Source organism: Cyprinodon tularosa, unplaced genomic scaffold (genome assembly GCF_016077235.1).
Source record: "Cyprinodon tularosa strain WSP-4 unplaced genomic scaffold, ASM1607723v1 ctg232, whole genome shotgun sequence".
Taxonomy (NCBI): Eukaryota; Metazoa; Chordata; class Actinopteri; order Cyprinodontiformes; family Cyprinodontidae; genus Cyprinodon; species Cyprinodon tularosa.
Window position 1 is genome coordinate 1335801 of NW_024038870.1, and position 19762 is coordinate 1355562.

The window sequence follows — 19762 nt, forward strand, 5'->3', positions numbered from 1 at the left end:
CCCTCCAGGAAACACCTACCTTAACCGTGCTGCGCCGCGCCAGCAGTTTAAACAAACACCCACTTCCTTCTATCTAGGAGGGGTGCAGCGCAATGTTTCGCGCTTAAATATAAGACCAAGTGGCTCTTTTATCCTTTAATTTTCACAGAGCAGCAGCTTTTCTTTTTAGCTAATCTAAGTCCTGGAAATCTGTTTATTTTTGCCCTCGGTCTCAGATTTTCTTCAAGCTTTCGAAATGGTTGATATGGCGAAGTCATGCAATGGGAGGCAGCTTCGTTTAGACTATTTTAAAACTAATTTATACCCATTTTGTCATATATCTTCTTAAAGGTGACTTTAAAAAGCAAGTTATAGGACTTTTAGAAGTGTTCTCACCATTTGAAATTTTTTACACGAAAAAAAAGTTCCTTGTTGGTCTTATTTCAGAACATTATTCAACATAATTAGCTCGGGGCAAAAATACAAAGAGATTCTAAAGAGCCTGTTTCAAACCATCACCTTATTTTAGCCGCTCTTTCATAAACACCAGATGTATGGCTTTTCCCAGGTTTGCAGTTTTCTTTCCATGTTCAGATGATGGATTTAACCATTCTCTCCAAAATGTTCAAGCTTAGGTTGTTCCTTCATTTACTTAACCCTGCTTTAACATTTTCCACAACTCTCTTCAACCTTTCATTAATGTTTTCTATCGAACCATAAACTTAACATAACAGCAGAGATTAAATAACAGACCTGTAGACTATTCGCTATTGGACCAGCTTCTTGGGAATCAAATAAAAGGCCGTGAAGACCAGGATACTCGAGAATAATATCCAACTTTAATTACATTGAATACAAATAATACATGTATGACTATGTCCCTTGGTGTTGGTTGGTAGTCTTTCATTTTAAGACCAGAGGGTTTTAGGAGCAAATTCTGCCTGATATCACATATGTGAATTAAAGCAAGTACAGCTCCCAAACTATAAAATGAAAATACAATTGTTGTGTTTGTATGACAGAAAGGCATTGAGGAATATTTTTCAGGTGGAACCACTATTTTAAATGTCATCATGTGTGACTTACAGGTGATTAAACAAAAAAGAACATTTTTAACCTCGCCAATTTTATTTTTATTTTTTCCAAAATAAACTGCAAAACACCTTGGAACCCCATTTGAAACTCTGAATGAACACTCACCCTTTATAGATCCACATATTGACTACAACTCAAGCAAATTTAGACTGAATAGGTTAAAACATTTTAGTTACATGAAGGTTTTAGTGGGCAGTGTGCTAGCCGGGAATGTGATGCCAAAAGTGGCCAAATTCATTTTTCCACTCATAAAAGGGAATCTGGCCAGACAAATATGCTGATTTACATTATTGGAGACCTTCTGCATAAGGAAAAGCCTTTGTTCCTAAGATTAGCCGTAGTTTCATTGAAATTTACCATTGAATGCACAATAATATAACAAAAAGTGAACAGAAAATGATAACAGAGCAAGCTTATGTAACATATGCCGGTTGCATCACCTGAAATGGTACCCCATTCGTAATTTGAGACTTAATGTCTTGCCCAATTATCCTTCGATATGTATTGAAAGGAAACTGGAATAGAGCATGCATTGCCAAATGGAGGGGTTGAAAAACTGTCCAAAACTAAGGGATACTTAAAATAAACTTGAAATGTTTGGGGGGGTTTTTTCTTCTTTTTATTAATATGTAAGTGTCCATTTAAATCTTTAAAAATATTTGCAAAGTGCTAAAAATGAAAAATGTAATTTTTCATAGAAATACTTGTGTTTCTGTAGAACTCAGCATTATCCTCAGGGAGCTCCATAACATTTAAATCTAGATGTAATATCCATAATCCGCCACCAGGTGGCAGTAACTAACTTACACTAAACTGCTGCGAAGGTCGGCAAAGTTATTTTTACACAACCTGATCTATTTATTATTATTATTATTATTATTATGTCTTCATCATCGATAATTTAACACAATAGATGACCGTACCAAATGCATCCATGCTCCATATAATAACCTGTCTTTGTTTTGAATCTTTCAGTTAGCGCTTTGAAAACTTCAACCGGACACTCCTTACCAGTTGGTGGCGGTAATGCTCACCAAACGTTTTTGCCAGAAGAAGAAACTTCAACCGGAAGCTTTTCTCGTCTCATCCAGCTTGTCAGAGGTCAGAGGCTGCAGTATACCTCTAGAGAAATCTCTAAAAATTGATGAAGACTCACTTATTGTTAAAAAGACAAATTTTGTTCTTTTCATGGTAGAAGTTATTAATTGTACTGCACAGACAACAAAAAAAACGGAAAAAATCAAAATAATAGTGAAGGCTGCAGAAAAATATCTGGACATTAAAGATTTGAACTGGGAGATGGTTGGAAGTATGATGGGAGGACCGATGGGACCATCAGAAACTGGCAGAGTTAAGATGACCTAGAGTAAATTAAAATTATATGGGCAAATGTGATTTAGTATTATGTTGGTTTAAGTTACACAGGTTTTTTTTTTTTTTTTTTTTTTTTTTTTTTTTTTTTTTTTTGGGGGGGTGAATCGTTTCCTGTTTTCTTGCTTTACTCCATATCAGTTGGTGGCGGTAATGCACAATTCACAAGTCTGCCAACCGCCATAAAATCCCATAAGAAGAAGAAGAAGAGGCTGCAGTATTGTTGTTGCTAACGCTTAGGCTTTGCTCTGGTCATGACACAAATACCTATTTTACCCTAAAATACAATAGAAATAGAACAAGCGTTTTATAAACCATCCACCTTTGGGGAGGAATAAGAATATAAAGCCGTGGGGAAGAGCCGAAAAGTGAGATGAAATGACAACGTCAACATTACAGGTACGTTTCAGCGTTAGCCAGTGCTAACTTGTTCACAAAGCTAACCTTTGAGTTTTAACCTACCTGAACGGTTTTATACAACCATGAAAACATCCGAGAGATTTTGCTCAAAGTATTGTTTTTTTATTACCATCTGAAATCTAAAAACCTTTTTAAAATTCACAAGAAAATACAGATTTTATAAGGCCCTTCTCTTTAATCAAAACAAAAGACAACACCTACATACTGCACACCTTCAATATGTTAAGTTTATCTACTATTACTGTAGTAATAGGTTCCCCTTAGACATTTATTTTGATCTGTCAATGATAAAAGAAAAAAAAAAGATTCTGTCATTTATGTTTAAATGATATAAAGTTTAAGGGCTTTGCTTTCTCCAGCAGCTCATATTGGGGGAGTGGTGGCCTAGAGGTCAGGGCATAGAGCTTGAAATCCTGAGGTTGTGAGTTTGAAACCCACCCTCCCTAGGACTGCCACTCTCTGAGCAAGACCCTTAACCTCACACTGCTCCCTGGGCGCCCCACGATGGCAGCCCGCTGCTCCCAAAGGGGATGGGTTAAATGCAGAGGTACATTTCAACCAGCTTAAATGTCAACCAGACCCATTTGCACAGAGACAGATAAAAACCTATCAAAAAACTAAACATTGCCCGCCTCATATCTGACTCCATAACCATTCAAAAATATGTATATTTACATTAATTTCAGATGGACCTATTTACATACTTGTATTATATTAAACTGCACTTACAGCCATTTACCTTCTACGTGTGATCTTGCTTGGACTCGCAATGATTCATGGGATACCCAAGACTACGTAGGATACACCAGACCCATCCTTCAGAAAGGGCAAAAAGAAGGATTTATTTGTCGACCGCATAACGAGGAGTCTTGCATTCCGGACAGGCCTCGGCGCCGCGCTATGATACAATCTTTAGATGACCCTGGCATTTGGAGGACGCAGCTGCTTACCGGTAATTCAAACTCAGCATTTAGGATGAAGAAAAATGGAAAGAAGTGACTTTGTGGTCCTGTTCGAAATCCGGCAGCTGTGTCCTTCGAAGGCCATGGAAATAAGGAGACCGGAAGAATTTGGCTGTTGATCCGAACAGGTCCAGCCTTCTCCACTGCCTCTCACTCACTGTATGCTCTGTAGCAACTGTGATGGCTGACGTACAAAACAGGCAAAAAATGGATGCTGAACTTCTCGCTACTGTTCTGTTTGCTAATTTAATTTCTGAGGAGCTTCAGCAGCAGTACTGTCGTCGTTGAACCAATATCTCAGGCACTGCAGATTTATTACAATGTGTCCTCAAATATCAGCCAAACCCATTTGCACATGGACAGATAAAAATCAATAAACCAAACATTACCTGCCACATATCTGACTTAATAACTATTTAAAACAACTATTTTCATTAATTTTAGACTGAACTATTCACATACTTATTTAAAACTACACTTACAATATTCACCACTGTTCGGTGCTATTTACCTTTTTCCTCTGAGCACGGAGCAGCCGTCTTGCTTCGATTCACAATGAATCATGGGATAGGGTGGTCTACGAAGGATACATGAGACCTATCCTTAAATTTTTTGGGGGAGGCGGCATTCGTTGGCCGCATACGAAAGAGTCTTTGGATTCGGACAGCCCACAGCGCTGCGCTAAGACATAATCAGCCAACGATTCTGGTCTTTGGAGTACGCAGTCGCTGGTTTCAAACACAGCACACATTTCAGCTGATCTATTGGTATTATTAGACATTATTGCAATAGGTTTATAGTCACATGGCAACATGTGACTATGAGCTCATTCAAGTGGCTGGTGGATGCAGAGAGGAAATAAGAGTGGATCTGCCATATTATTCAGCTAAAACAAAACAAAACTGCAGTTATAGTTTTGCACTAAAATATATACATTTTAACCCTTTATAGGGCACTCAGTGAAATAACTTTGAAAATCAAAATTTCAAGCCAATACTGTTATTGGAATCCAGGACAACAACGTATTACCTTTGTAAGCTTAAAAAAAATTGATGGCAAAAATTAATGTCAATAACAAATATATTAAGAAAAACAAAAAAAGTGATTCTACAAGAAATTCATTAAAAACACTGAGAGTGAAAGAAACATGTTTTTTTGTACAACATAATCTTAGAGGCATTAATGCTGATACTGGCTTACATTTCTTTAGTTTGCAAACCTAAATATAATTGTTAGCTAGGCTTATTAACTTATTAACTTTTCAATTAGCTTTTTACCCTTTTTACCTAGCCATGTAGCAGTATCTTTGCTGAACTGCTGGATATAGATCTTGTGCTTCTAGACCTCACTGAGAGACGGTGGGGACTAGATTTGTGGGGTATGCAAGTGATCAAAAATGGTAACTTGCCCTATGAAGGGTTAAAGGTAACTCATAGAAACCCACAATCAGCCTCTAAATCTGTGTGTAGCGATGGACTCAGACCTGAACTTTAAGAGACTCATAAAGAATGGAGGAAAAAAAAGACCCATAATGCTTTCAAAAACTAGTTTTTATTTCCAACATCCCATTTAAGAGGTGACCCTAAATTAAAGGTCAAGCTTTAAAACATGCTTGTAAAATAATCATGTTTCAGGACAACCAAAATAAAACCCACTAAATGTTTGCAGCTCATGGTTTCACACAGAGATGGTTTAGCTTTTATAGATATAAGGAGACATCTAAGAACAAAGTGATGAAATGATGAATTTCTAAGCAATGGAAGAACAAGGACAGCGTCCGTGAAAAGGTCTCAATTTTTAAACATGTGACCATCACAGACTAAAGATTTAAATAACTGATTTTTTAACGAATTAATGGTCCAACCATTTTTGCTGCCACTTATATGCACCATCTAAGCTTACTCATGACATATCAGAGGAAATTAAATGAATAAACTGAATGTATAAAACTTTGTTTTGAAGTTCTGGTCGTCAGGAAGTTGGTACCCTCTATGTTCCAGATATTCCTGACTTGTTTACAGCTAATAAGCTCTGCTGTTGAATGTAGCACCTAGCAGTCACTCAGGAAACATGTAAAGCAAGGACTTCAGTTTGGTTAAGAACATTTCTCATGGTCTACTAAAAAGAGAAATAATCAAAATGATTTAGTTTGATCAAGAATCATTGTTACTCATATTCTATATAAGTTAAGAGGCTCAAACGAAGATGAGAGCCAAAGTAGAAATAGGCTGTTAAAGTAAGATGTTTTGAAGATTAGAAGTAGAGAAGTAGGTTAAGATCAAGTGTTAACAGTTTAAACTGGAAACGATCCATATTTATCCTCTATCTGCTTCAGAAAGCGATTGATCTCGTCACCAAAGCCACAGAGGAGGACAAAGCAAAGAACTATGAGGAGGCTCTGCGATTGTACCAGCATGCTGTCGAATACTTCCTGCATGCCATCAAATGTGAGTATTGCATCCTGACAGCGTTCTGGTTTCTGGAGGGAGGGGTGTTGTTTCACTGACGTCTCTGTGTGATGTGTTCATGGCGTCCAGACGAGGCCCACAGCGACAAGGCCAAGGAGAGCATACGAGCCAAGTGTATGCAGTACCTGGACAGAGCGGAGAAACTGAAGGACTATCTGAAGAATAAAGACAAACAGGGCAAGAAGCCCGTCAAGGAGGCTCAGAGCAATGACAAGTATGGTGTTTATGTCTCCATAAAGCGTCTGTTTGTACAAAAATATCATTTTGTTACAACCACAAAACTTTGTACTTTATCAGGGTTTTACGTGAGAGGCAAAAAGAAATTTACCATTGAAAACTGAAGACATATCAGGAAGGAAGCTGTGAGGAAATTTAAAGCCGAGTCAGATGGTAAAACAGATTTTTGTTCAAGCATTTTAAAAGATAGATGACCAACATTATAAGGCGAATCTGGGGGGAGCGTGGGGGAATCTGTGGAAAGTCATTAATGAGAGGAGAAAAAAAAACCCAGGAAGTTAGTTTAGGGTCACAGTGAACGCGGATGGAGTCCAGATGAAACCAAATTAATGAAAATGAAGACTCCATCCGAAGCACAGCGGCTCCCATGTTAAAACATGGTGATTGCAGCCTGATGCTGCTCAGGTGGTGAGAAGAAAATGGGTATTTAAACAGCTCAGTTGAGGCTATTGGAGGTTCCCCTCCCAGCAGGAAAAGACCCTAAACATTCCCCTGGAACTATGCATCCATGTGTTGGAACGGCCTGATCACAGTACAGACCAATTCCTTAAAACTGACCTTTACACTCTATTAATCTATTGTGATAAAGCGTCAGCTGTTTTGAGCAGACGAATTAGGAAGCTTACGGTATATATCTTTATATCTTAGAAATGTTTCAAAATGGACAAAACCAAATACTTTGATTGTCGCTGTTGTGGTTAGTAGATGATGTAGAAATCTTTGCATGTTCAACCATTAGCAGGGATCATGGGTGGAGTCTGGAAACATTTTGTGGGTTGGAAGATGTAAATTTTGGGAACCTCTGCTATACAGCGTTGAATGAGACGACTAACAACAAATGCATGCAACATATTTAGATTTTTGTTTGGAAAAAGCTTAAAACACATGAATCATTTTCTTCCATTTCACACAGAGCTTTGAGTGACTTAGAAGTCCACACATAGCACATTAAAGATTGTGGAGACGTTAAAGGGCTACCAATACCTTAACAAGGTGCTGTAACTGTGAACAGGCTTTGAGGTGAATGTAATTCCTGCTTGTTTTTGTTTTAAGGAGTGACAGCGACAGCGAGGGGGAAAACCCAGAGAAGAAGAAACTACAAGAACAACTTATGGGTCAGTTAACTGCCAGAAAATTTGATCTGTTACCTCAAATCCAGACGGCCTCCCATCCCTCAGTGTTTCTGTGCTTTTTTATTATTATGATAACATGGATGGAAGAAAAAAATAGTTTTTGGTTTTATTTATTTATTAGCTTTAGAATTACATTCTGTTTATGTGTAAAAGTACAACTGCCTTCCTGGTATCAACCTTTGTTTCATTGACTGAATTCAGCCTTTAAATGTTGGACTTGGCAACCGAGGCCTCATAGAGGCTCATAGAGCTGCACGCATGGACATTTCAGATCACCTCGAACTCCCATTAAAGCGATTCCTTAAAATGATCAAAGCTCACTGTTTTTTAAAGTTTATATGTTTTTTTTTTTTTTTTTTTTTTGCGGCAATGTTAAAAATGAACTGTATCGTTGTTTGTTTTTGTACCTAATTGCACAAGTTCAGGCAACTGAAATTATCAAAGGTTATCATCATAATATTTAATGGATACACTTTGAGTTAAAGCTTTTATTGGCGTCACAGTTTGTTAAAATAAATTCTGATTTATTTAATTACCTTTTTGAACATTTCACCCATTTTTCCTTTGACTTAACTCGGCTGCTTTGTCCAGGATAGGCCTCCATGAGAAATGCAGAAATGAGCAATTCTCTGAAGTCCAGCAGACTGAATAGAGCTCCTGTATAGTTTACAAAGTTAAGGCCTGAACACACCGGTTGCGTACGACTGTTTAATCTCCGATCCAATTTTTTTCCCATGTTACACTGACTGTGTAAAGAGGCCCCGACTCGGCAGGGTGACCAGATCTGTGCAGGGTTTTTTTTCACTGCTGTTTCTGCGTGTTATACAAATCAGAGCAATTTCCTATGTTTGCCTTGGACATATTATGAAAAGTTATAAACAAACATTGGTGCATTCTATAAAGCAAAGCCCCACTTGAGTCTGTGCAGCATCTCAAACCAGAACAGATAGAGAATGTTCATATTAAAAAAAAGAATGAGATCTACATCTAAATGAAAACGCAGCAATAAATGCTGTGGGACCGTTTATATGGTGACTGAGGCAGAGAGGTGATTCTCAGAGGGAAATCTGTGAAGTTTATCAAAGTATTTTATCCACCATCTCAATCAATTCTTACAGTCTGGGTTGCTTAGAGGTTATATTGAAGGAAGTTATACTTTCAAATGAAGTTAAATTGGACTGAAATGTCTGAAAAACGTGGAAAAGGAGGCTATTTTAAACCGGGCCCAGAGACTCTGAACCTTTTAGATGTGCCTCTGCTTCCACACACCTCAGTCAAATGGCTGAATGACTGCCTCAGTAAACAGTTTTCCAGAGTCCTGCTAAGACTGGCTTTGTCCCTGGATGCAGATTGTGGGAGACATAAGGGCGATAAGGAAAATAACATCACTGGTGGAGGATGTCTGTTGAAGACCTGGAGAGATCTCTGCTGCACCATAGGAGCTCAAAGGAGCGTTAACGCAGACTCTGTTAGACTTTAGAACCTTCACTGCTCCCAACAAACTCTATCATTTTTTTTAAATCCCTGATTTTATTGCAGTTTTTTTTATACCGTTAGTCTTACCATCCTATTTTATTCCTAAATATGTTTTTAAGTTACATTTGTGTTTCCTTTTGTCGCTGGAGCACCTGGATTCCCTACTGGGGATCATTAAATCTGTTTTTAAAAAAAACAGATTTTAGGTTGAGTATATGTTAGCTTAAATGGCTCATAGCTATGTAGCCTGTGCGTCTCCAGGTGCTTCCTGTTCACGGTGTTCTGGTTTTAGGTGCCATCGTGATGGAGAAGCCCAACGTCAGGTGGAACGACGTGGCTGGACTGGAGGGAGCAAAGGAAGCTTTGAAGGAAGCCGTCATCCTGCCCATCAAATTCCCTCACCTTTTCACAGGTACCGTTTGATCTTCCCCCTGCCATTAAACGCAGCATCCTTAGAATGTTTCCATAGCAACCACTATAAATGTTCATTGGATTGTCAGCCACAGTCATAGCTGTCATCGTTTCGTCGTCAGAACGGCTGACTTCACTGCTGCATATCTTTGCTCTCAGGGAAGCGGACTCCTTGGAGGGGCATCCTGTTGTTCGGCCCCCCAGGGACGGGAAAGTCCTACCTTGCCAAGGCGGTAGCCACCGAAGCCAACAACTCCACCTTCTTCTCCGTGTCCTCCTCAGATCTCATGTCCAAGTGGCTGGGAGAGAGTGAGAAGTACGGTTTGTGCTGCAGGAACAGCTGCTGTCTGACGCAGCATCTTTAGGACTTTTTTAGCAAGTGCAAAATATTTGTTTGTCTTCGTCAGACTGGTGAAGAACCTGTTCGATTTGGCTCGCCAACACAAACCCTCCATCATATTCATCGATGAGGTGGACTCCCTGTGCGGCTCGAGGAACGAGAACGAGAGCGAGGCGGCGCGCCGCATAAAGACAGAGTTTCTGGTCCAGATGCAAGGTCGGTCTGATGGATGTTTTTAATCATCCTTTAGACCTTCAGCTCCACACCTTTCATTACAGCAGTTAGAAGTTTCAGTTACAAAACACCTTTAACATCATATTGTCTGAGATAAAGAGCCTGTTCAGATTTTAACTGCAGCTGGTTGTTTGTGTAGGAGTGGGAAACGATAACGATGGTATTTTGGTGCTTGGAGCCACCAACATCCCCTGGGTGCTTGATGCTGCCATTCGTAGAAGGTTAGAAGTTTGATTACCTCAATATTATTGTTGCTTTATGTTCCGCTGTGTTTTTTACAGTTTGGTCATTATTATTATTATTATTATTATTATTATTATTATTATTATTATTATTATTATTACCAGCGGTTTGTGTTTATTACAATTATATTCTTTTAGTCAGAGATTATGGAGAGAAACTAAGAGTACAGGAACAGATATACTGAATAATGCAATGATATATAAATATAAGGGATTAAAAACATTTAGTGACATAAATGATCCTAATAAAAGTGGATATCTAAACTTTACAAAGCCCTGTATAAAATGACAGGGTATTATAGCCTGTATTATTACAGGCTATTACCGTATTTTCACGACTATAAGGCGCACTTAAACGTCTTTTTTTTCCCCTCAAAATGTGCGGTGCGCCCTATGGTGCGGTGCGCCTTATGTGTGTTGTAACTGCGACTTTTGAGACCACCTCATTGAGGAGATGATGAAAGAGTGGCTGAATGTAAGGAGACCAGGTGTTTTTTTTCCACCCCTCACCATCGCTGTTAATATGTAACTCCATGCGTGCCCATCTCACAGCTGATGTGAAAAACATGGGGAAACAAATTAACGCTGCTCGACATCGGTGTGAACCGGACCCAGCAGGTGCAGCAGAAGCAGCGAGTTTACATGCAAAGTCAATGGTTGACGCGCATATAGGTGCAGCAAAAGGTCCTGCAGCGCGTTTTGGTGCAGCACGTCGGAAGCGTTTAAGCATCTGACGCACCGCCAACGCGCTGCTGCTGCTCAGATGGAAAAATTGAAGTTTTGCTGCTGGACGCGCCGCATCAACCAATCAGAGAAGCTGATCTGGGAGCTGACAGCGAGACAGACAGCGCTCTGATGACATATGATATTAACGCAAATGAAAAAGGCTGGATGAATGAGGAGATGATGAAAGGCAGGTGTATGTAAGGAGACCAGGTGGTTTTTTCCACGCATCACCATCGCTGCGTGCCCATCTCACAGCCGATGTGAAAAAAAGATGAATCAAATGAACGCTGTGCTCGCCGTTATCTCGGGGGTCTGACAAAGGAACTTCAACCGCTCGACATCGGTGTGGAGCGGCCGTTCAAAGTAAGGCTGCGAGCGGCGTGGGAGCGATGGATGACAGACGGAGACCACAGTTTCAGGATAAGTGGAAGGCAGCGCCGGGCAGATTACGCCACAGTTTGCGGATGGATTGTAGATGGACTAACGTGTCTGCTGGCTCTGTTGTTCAAGCTTTCGCAAAAGCCGGCATTATTTCTGAGGAGCTGCGCTGCACGGAAAGTGACTGACAGCGCAGAAGGGGAAACTGGCATGTCTGATTTAGCGCAGCTGTTTTATTCAGAAACAGAGGATGATGACTTTGATGGGTTCGATTAATACTTTGTAATAAATACATGAATAAAGCACAATCATACTCAGTTTTGCTCCCGCTCTATTTTTCTACCTGAAAACTTAATTCAACAGCAGCCTCTGGGCGCGTCTCCTCCTCTTCAGCGCGGTGGCTGGCAGGTGTTTTTTCATCTAAATAATCTAAATCTTGCAGCTATATTTGCTGTGATCAGTGGGAATAAAGTAGTTTTAATATGTTTTTAAGTGAGAAAGTCCACCTGAAAACTTAATAATTGCAGTCAGTTCATCCAGATTATCTATTTCTGTCGGAGGCGCTCAGACCCCCACATACCAGCGGTGCGCCGACAGGAGAAATCCTTTCGTTCACCGCGGCTGCTTGCAGGTGTTTTTCATCTAAATAATTTTAACTGCAGGTACCAGGATACCGGTAATAAAAGCGAACATATTCCGTCGGCAGGTTTCAGGATTTTAAGTTAATTTAGGAGTGATCACAGCGCTGTGTCATCTGCGATGTGTCTGTCTCACGGCCAGCTGCCAGGTTTGATTAATACTTTGTAATAAATACATGAATAAAGCACAGTCATACTCAGTTTTGCCCCCGCTGTATTTTTAAATACGCAGTAGAGGTATTTAAAGGTAGTAGAGGACATGTACCTGTATATAAAAAACGCGCCCTATAGTCCGGTGCGCCTTATGTGTGTGTTAAATACAGAAATGGGACACATAACTGAGAGTGCGCCTTTTAGTCCGGTGCGCCTTATGGTCGTGAAAATACGGTATAAATTATAAATAATTTCAAATCTTCTTCAGGATGTAATATGAAATATTTTCTTTAGCATGAAACTTACAGTAAAAAAAAACAACAAAAAAACAACTATTTAGGTAAAAAAAAAAATAATTATAATTATATGAGCAAATCCTGAAGTTAATTAAAACAACTTTTAAATCTATTACATCTTTCAACCTTATCAGTTTGGATGGATTTCAATGAGCTCTCCTCTGAGACTTAATAAAATATTATTTAAAATATTAATATTAAAATAAAATATTAATATTTAAAAATAATTTCTATTAATGTATTTTGCAATAGAAATGCCATGCTTTGAACAGAATTATCATCATACCAAGTGAGGCATGTTGTTGGCTGCGTTATGATCCGTTGTCAATTTTTTTTTTTGGCTAATTTTGAGCTATTTCTATTTTGTTCTTTTTATTTCTGTCTGAAAAAAAACTCTGACATTAATTGACCAGAAAACTGAAACCTCCAGGAGCGCTGTTAATCTAAGCATCAGTGATGCTGAAGAAATCCTCCAGTTTCCTCTCGTGTATTTTGGTTCTGGAGCTGCTTCATTTTTCATGTAGTTTTCATCATAATGCCTTAGATGATATCACTGCTGATCTAAGGCATCACTGCTTGATTTTGTGTTAAGTTTGTTTTCAAAGTGTCAGAAAAAAGGATTTCCTTTCAGCTGCTGAACATCCTGCTAAACGTCTCTTCTTTGGCGTCAGATTTGAGAAGAGGATTTACATCCCTCTTCCGGAGGAGCCGGCCCGAGCCCAGATGTTTCGACTTCATCTTGGCAACACGCCACACAGCCTGAGCGACGGCGACCTGCGGGAGCTGGCGCACAAAACGGATGGCTACTCCGGCGCAGATATCAGCATTATCGTACGGGACGCTCTCATGCAGCCGGTCAGGAAGGTCCAGTCAGCCACTCACTTTAAAAAGGTACAAAAGAGGCTCTCACACTTGTCTCTGATAAAAAATCAAATTTTTCCGACCTTCTAGGTATAGTTTAGATGTCCAGTCAGAAGCTGCTCGTTGTTTTCCGCTCTGAAAAGAAGCATCTTGTTTCCCTGCAGGTTCGTGGTCCATCCAGAAGCAACAATCAGGTGATGGTGGACGACCTCTTGACCCCGTGTTCCCCTGGAGACCCTGCAGCCATAGAGATGACATGGATGGATGTGCCAAGCGATAAGCTGCTGGAGCCTATAGTTTGCATGGTGAGATAAAACAAGCAGAATCCAGCAAACCTCGGCTGCTGGATTCTCATCTCTAAACATTAGAGACACATTTTACACGACCCTCTGAAAACCGATCCGCACCGAGTCCTGACCGAGCTGGGATCAGATAACGGTGCCTAGCTCGGTTCCTTACGACCTTTTACACACCACGCCACTCCTCGCCTCCTAGTGACATTCTACGGTACTACTGCTCTAGAGGGAAACAAGCAAATCAACATGGCGGCACCATTAAAGTTCAGGAAGTTTGGTTAGAATTGTAATATTTTATTGTTTGCAGAGAGTCAGGCAAAGAAGGCAGCCTTTGGTGGATTTATGTGACATTGTCTGCTTTTGGGAAGTAGATACAACAAAGGATAGTCTAATCAAGGCTTACAGACCCAGGAAACAATGACAGATGTTAAAGTTTATCGCACTGCTAAGCAGAATCATCACTGGGAATCATGTGGCTCGGTAGGCAACTAGTATTTTTATGAATGCAAATTCGTGATTACGGAGGCTGACTGTAAACAGATGATGTGGTGTGCTCCTGCGCTCTTTGTTATCTGAGAACTGAGCCTGAACTGAACCGTGCCGAGCCCTACTGATGATCTAGTACCAGTTTAGAGCGGTTCGGTTGTGTCAATAGTTATCTCAGTTACCGTGCTCGGACCGATCGCGGCACGGTTACAAAAGGGTAGTAACTGGGGCTTAGGTTTGGCAGACTTTCACATTCAGCTTAGTTATTCATCTTCATCATAAAACTGAGGCGAATTTCCTCTGTTTTCAATGGCTTCATCCTCACTTTTAGCTCCATTAGAAAACCATTATTAGAACTCTGATGGTTTAACAACTGCAGATGTTTCCTAAGGTAAACATACCTTCAACAGATAGAGCAACACGTCTGCTGGCAGATAGTTATGTTTCATGTCAATATGTCCGTGTCTTTGGCAGTTCATCAGAGCATTCAGCAGCCGTGCACCGCAGGCATTTATCCTTTGCTAATGTTTTGTTTAATTTGTTGATAAATGTTTAAATTGAAATGTGTTTAACATTGTTATCATTGTCGTTTTTATCATGTAAATGGTGAAAGAAAAACGGCAGGACTTCTGGACCAGTTCCACTGATGTCAAAATAATCAGCATCAGCCTTAAAAAAAAACCTGTATGTCTTCAAAGTGCCTGTAATCTGCTGGTTTCATTACCTCTCAATAGCTCCTCCGTTTTACAGGAAGCCTAGAGAAAAAATAGCTAGTTTAGCCCAGGATCATCATCAGAAGGTTGATTTCTGAACCATTTAAACTTTTTAAAATTGAACCAGATTATTTTCTTCAACTGGGCATCATTTTTAACCTCTGACACTGTTCCATATTGCTTTTAAATGAATGATGCTCATATCTTCTCTGTCCCAGCGAAATTATTTGAAGGAGAGGATTTTTAATTCAGTTTCAGAGGAATGATCCTCTAAGTGACAAGAGAAAAATCTTTGGACCAATGAAGGCAATAGTTTTTAATAATGTCACAATGTATCTGAGGGAAAATAAAACTTCCTTTGGATACTTTCTAAACTGCTTAGGAAAAAAAAAGGTGACCCACCTAACGCTCTTTTTCCCAGTGAGAAGTGTTCAAAATAATGTTAATCTCAATAAACCTGCCCAATCTGGCATCACTCCTGAACATAATCTAGCTCCTTCAAAGTAATCATTACTGTGAAAACTGTTGATTTTTTTTGCTTCATTTAAACCATAAGGAGATGGAAATTAGTGAATTATCATTTAGTTCCTAAAAACTTAAGATGAAATATTTCTGCAGGTATGCAGCTTTAAGGCTTCATAGAGCACTCGGTGAAATACTGTGAAAGTCAAAATGACAAGTCAGGAGTGTGACTAGAGGACAGAACAAGACCTCATTACTTTTCTAACCTTTAATTCTTTGTAATAATGACCAAAAAGCGAAGTTTAATTTTATAAGAAATGTGGGAAAGAGGCAGCCTAACCCCCAGAAGATACAGAAACTGAATTTATTTACTTTTAAACTTGGCTTATTTGCTTTTTAAATTGGATTTTTTTAAACTTTTTTTTTACCTCTAAGTCACCGAATTTTCACATTTCACACTCATATGATAACTTAAGGTATTAAATGAAGCCTTTACACTCTGTGTTTGATCTCCCCATGTTGCATTGTTTGCTGCAGTGGTGGCAATAAAGGGTTAAACAATTGCAGGTTTATTTCAGTAAAGTAGAAAATCATTTATTCTTTATTTCCATCATTAAACTTATAAAGTAAAGCTTGTAATATTAACCATTTTTCTAGGTTTTCTTGATGATAATAAAATCCTATTTTTACAGTGAAAGCTTCTTTATCTTTTCTTCACACAGGAGTTTTACTTAATTGCACAACCGTTGTATTTTGATTGCAAAAGTGATCTAACCCCTTATTTCCATGACCTGGGATGCATAGAAATTAATACTGACCTGATGAGCTTAATTCGTCTTAAATGATTGAAATCCAAAAAAGTGATCAGATGTTTTATTTCCTTTAGATTGTTTCTTTCCAGTAAAAGGTTTTCTGTCCCTCTGCAGTTGGACATGCTGCGCTCCCTGTCCACCACGCGGCCCACTGTCAACACCGAGGACCTGATCAAGGTGAAGAAGTTCACAGAGGACTTTGGGATGGAGGGTTGATCCCCCTCCCCTCCACCCGCTCCCAGTAACGACACTCTTCTCCCTCCTCCTCTTCCTCACCCTCCTCACCGCTGCGTCAGCATTCATCTCTCAGCTGGGCTCCTGGTTTTATTGTCTCTCATGGATGTAAAACAATAAACCTTGTAGTCCGATGTTTGCTAAACCGGGCCGAGGTTTTAGAATATCTGAAGGACGTTTACCAAATGCCACATTAGAAACGTCTTAGTGTGATTTTTCTGTAGTTGGACTCTATAGATCTCCTGTGTTTCGCCCTCATTGCTGATGACGTAGCCTTGCAGAATCTCCACTACATGAACTGCTGCGTTTTACATGAGGAATCCCTCCAAGTCCCCCGATCTGAGCCCCTTCTCTCTCCGACTGAAGGACCCTACGTTTCGTTGCTGTCGTGCACTTTGATTCGGATCCACACCAAGGACCCTGATGGCTGAAGGTGAAACAGAAGTTGAAGTTTCCCCCAGGCGTGTGAGCGTGTGAATGCATCAGTGTTTTTATTATTGAGCGTGCCTGTCTTAATGTTTGTGTTGAAATGTCAGGAGGCTGTTGTTGTCTTATTTAATGTTGAGCGTCTGCATCAGGCGTGCAAGTTGGTAGCAATCTGCCTGAAGTGTTTTCCAACAGGAGAGATGTGCCTGGCTGAAAGGAACGAGGAAAAGTAGGAACATTATCTGGTTTTTCCTTCATTATGTTGCAAAAAAATCGAATTATTTAAAAAACAAATGATAAAAATGCTTATTAGCATCAACAATGGAAGAATTACAGCAAAAGCAAACAGTTTTCTGCCAGCAGCTTTTATCAGTTCTCATTTAATCAAAAAAAAGGAAAAATCACTTCTAAATTATTATTATTTTTTTTTTGCCGTTAAAAGAGTCCTCTTTTTTCAACTAAATCGACTTTTTCTGGCAGATACTGATTTCTGATGCCAATTATAGCAAGTAAGTAACAGACAGAAAAAATACAGGTGCAGATGCAATGATGATCACTCTGAATTAGATGATATCCTACCAAAAAATTTTAATTTTTTAAAATATTTTACAGGTGTCATCAGATAAAGACACTACAAATTGTTTGCAGCTAATTGCAAGCAAATAATTCATTTATTATGTGCTTTGGTTTCATTTGCGTTCCAGTCTGTTAAAACCCAAAGGACGCTCGGTCCGGCACATCTCTTGGTTCCTCCTGCACACGTAGTTCCGTCTGTCACACAACCTTATTTATAAAGCATTAGTCACTTCCTGTGTGTAACCAGTGGAGATGCAGAGTATGTTTACAGAGTATTACCTTTCTTGCTGATTAAGCTCCGGTGAAAGGAAGTCCTGTATTTTTTTTTTTTTTTTTTGTTGGGAAGAAAATATTCCCACCAACCTTCCCTTCAGATGCTGATGCTCTTGTATAGTTTTGTTTTCAGCCATCTGATTGTAAGGAGAGCTGCTGGACGTCTGCGACGACGTCTGAGACTTGTGAATCAATAACTCAGTGCTACAGTGGTCCAGCTCTGTGTTCCTCCAAGTTTCCTCTGGGAGCTTAGCTGATGAAGTCCCTGTGTGGGGATCTAACCTGCTGCTGGCTGTGTATCCATTACTACTAATAATTTAACCAGAGTTAATAAAAACGGACATTTCAAAAGATCCAACACTCGTACCTCTGATGGTTTAATGTTTTTGGGACGCATGAACATTTTTCTTTCTACATAAATCCACCAGTTCATTGTTTTTGGTTTTTGCGGGAAGGAAGGATCGTAGAACAAGAAGGATTTACCTAAATCAGCTTTGTTTCTCCACAAACTTTGCATAGAAAAGACAGAAAATTGAGATTTGACCTTCTAACATCTGCTGCCTGGAAATGACACCTTTTTCATGAGCATTTCGGCCAATAAAGCTAAACTCTAAAGTTGCTCATCAACACACAGAAAATAAGCTACAAAATTAATTTAAAATGTTTTTTCGTCCATCTGTCTTCAGCTATTTATCAGAAAACCAGCCTTTACGCCCATCTTTCAACCCAGCCTTTAGAACAGGTTCCCAAACTGGGCTCAGGAGACACCAAATGGAGGGTAACAAGTCGTCTTTTATTACCATGATGCGATGCCTGAGCTATATGAAGGGTCAAAATACTTCATGAAACCTAATTACGGTATATTGTGTTGAATAACTAAACATTTTTTCCATTTATTGAATAATTGAAATATTATAAATTACAACATTCACAATTTTACAATTACATTTCCAGCTAAATCAAAATTGGTTTAGAAATTAAATTAATTTTATTTATGAACATTAAATTCAGCACTTCATTTATCTCTGCCTCTGTATACTTCCACCCAGTGATGGGTTGAGGCGGCAACTCAATACTGACACCTGCTGGACCATTAAAAGCCTTACAGGCAGACTAAAATGACTAGATGACCTATGATTTCAGTTATTGTACGGTACTTTATACTGTAAATTGAAAATATCTTTGATATATTTAGATGCAGTCCATAATATGAACGTGTGAATTAGGACTAGAAAACAAAAAACGATATAAAACAAGTATAGTAAAAACTGAACTAAGCATCAGTTTTAATTTCAATTCAGCTAAGTCGAGTTATAACAGGCCCAAACCAACCAACTAAGTGCTAACCCTGAGCACTAATCCTCCATTTGCCCGTTCCTGCAGAGGATCCATCAAATTAAGTCGTCCCAAACCATGAAGTGGGTAGGGCGAGCGGACCGTCCAGCCCTTAAATAACGAGTCTGCTAGTTCAGGTTTAGTGCTTAGGGGGCGGTTAGAGATTCAGCCTGAGAGGAACAGAGTGATTCAACAAGAAAATTAAACAAATGAGATCATAATGTCCCACATGGCTGTAACCTTTTTACCTTGAGGGTGCTCAATAATTTATGAATTCCATGACGAACCACGAAAGATCAGATTCTTCCCAAAGATTCATCTGTTGACAGATGCGCCGTTTATTTCATGTGACTTTCTTGAAGTGAAATGCGCACCGATACTTGGTCTGCCTCTATGCATGCGGCAATACATCGGTGTTGCTGGACCCATCACTACTCCCACCTCTGAGCCCATGGATCATCTGTCCCCTGATCATTCATTAATCAGCCAGTCTAAGGTCATTATTCTGACCGACCATGAATGCATTCAGCCAGTCATTCTCTTAGTTTCCATGTTCTTTTTTTGGACCACAGCAAATATTTCTCCCTTTAACCTCTATGAAAACAGGTCATATTCAGAGCTTAGAAAAAGATGAATTAAAAGCTTCATTTCAGCCTTGAGAGATGTATAGGACTCTGAAACCTTTGAACCCTCTGGTATGAAAGGAAATAGTCTGACAGCAAATCAGAG

At 39.4% G+C, this 19762-nt stretch overlaps 1 protein-coding gene across 1 annotated transcript; it reads left to right on the forward strand.

Annotated features, from left to right (window-relative positions):
* Nucleotides 1-2658: 2658 nt before the first annotated feature.
* vps4a (vacuolar protein sorting 4 homolog A) lies at nucleotides 2659-18056 on the forward strand. The gene is made up of 11 exons (XM_038286931.1): nucleotides 2659-2844; nucleotides 6163-6274; nucleotides 6365-6509; nucleotides 7586-7647; nucleotides 9434-9553; nucleotides 9712-9868; nucleotides 9960-10108; nucleotides 10266-10347; nucleotides 13231-13450; nucleotides 13585-13725; nucleotides 16304-18056. The coding sequence occupies exons 1-11, from the start codon at nucleotides 2824-2826 to the stop codon at nucleotides 16403-16405; spliced, it is 1311 nt and encodes a 436-aa protein (XP_038142859.1). The 5' UTR covers nucleotides 2659-2823; the 3' UTR covers nucleotides 16406-18056.
* The last annotated feature ends 1706 nt before the right edge of the window (nucleotides 18057-19762 follow it).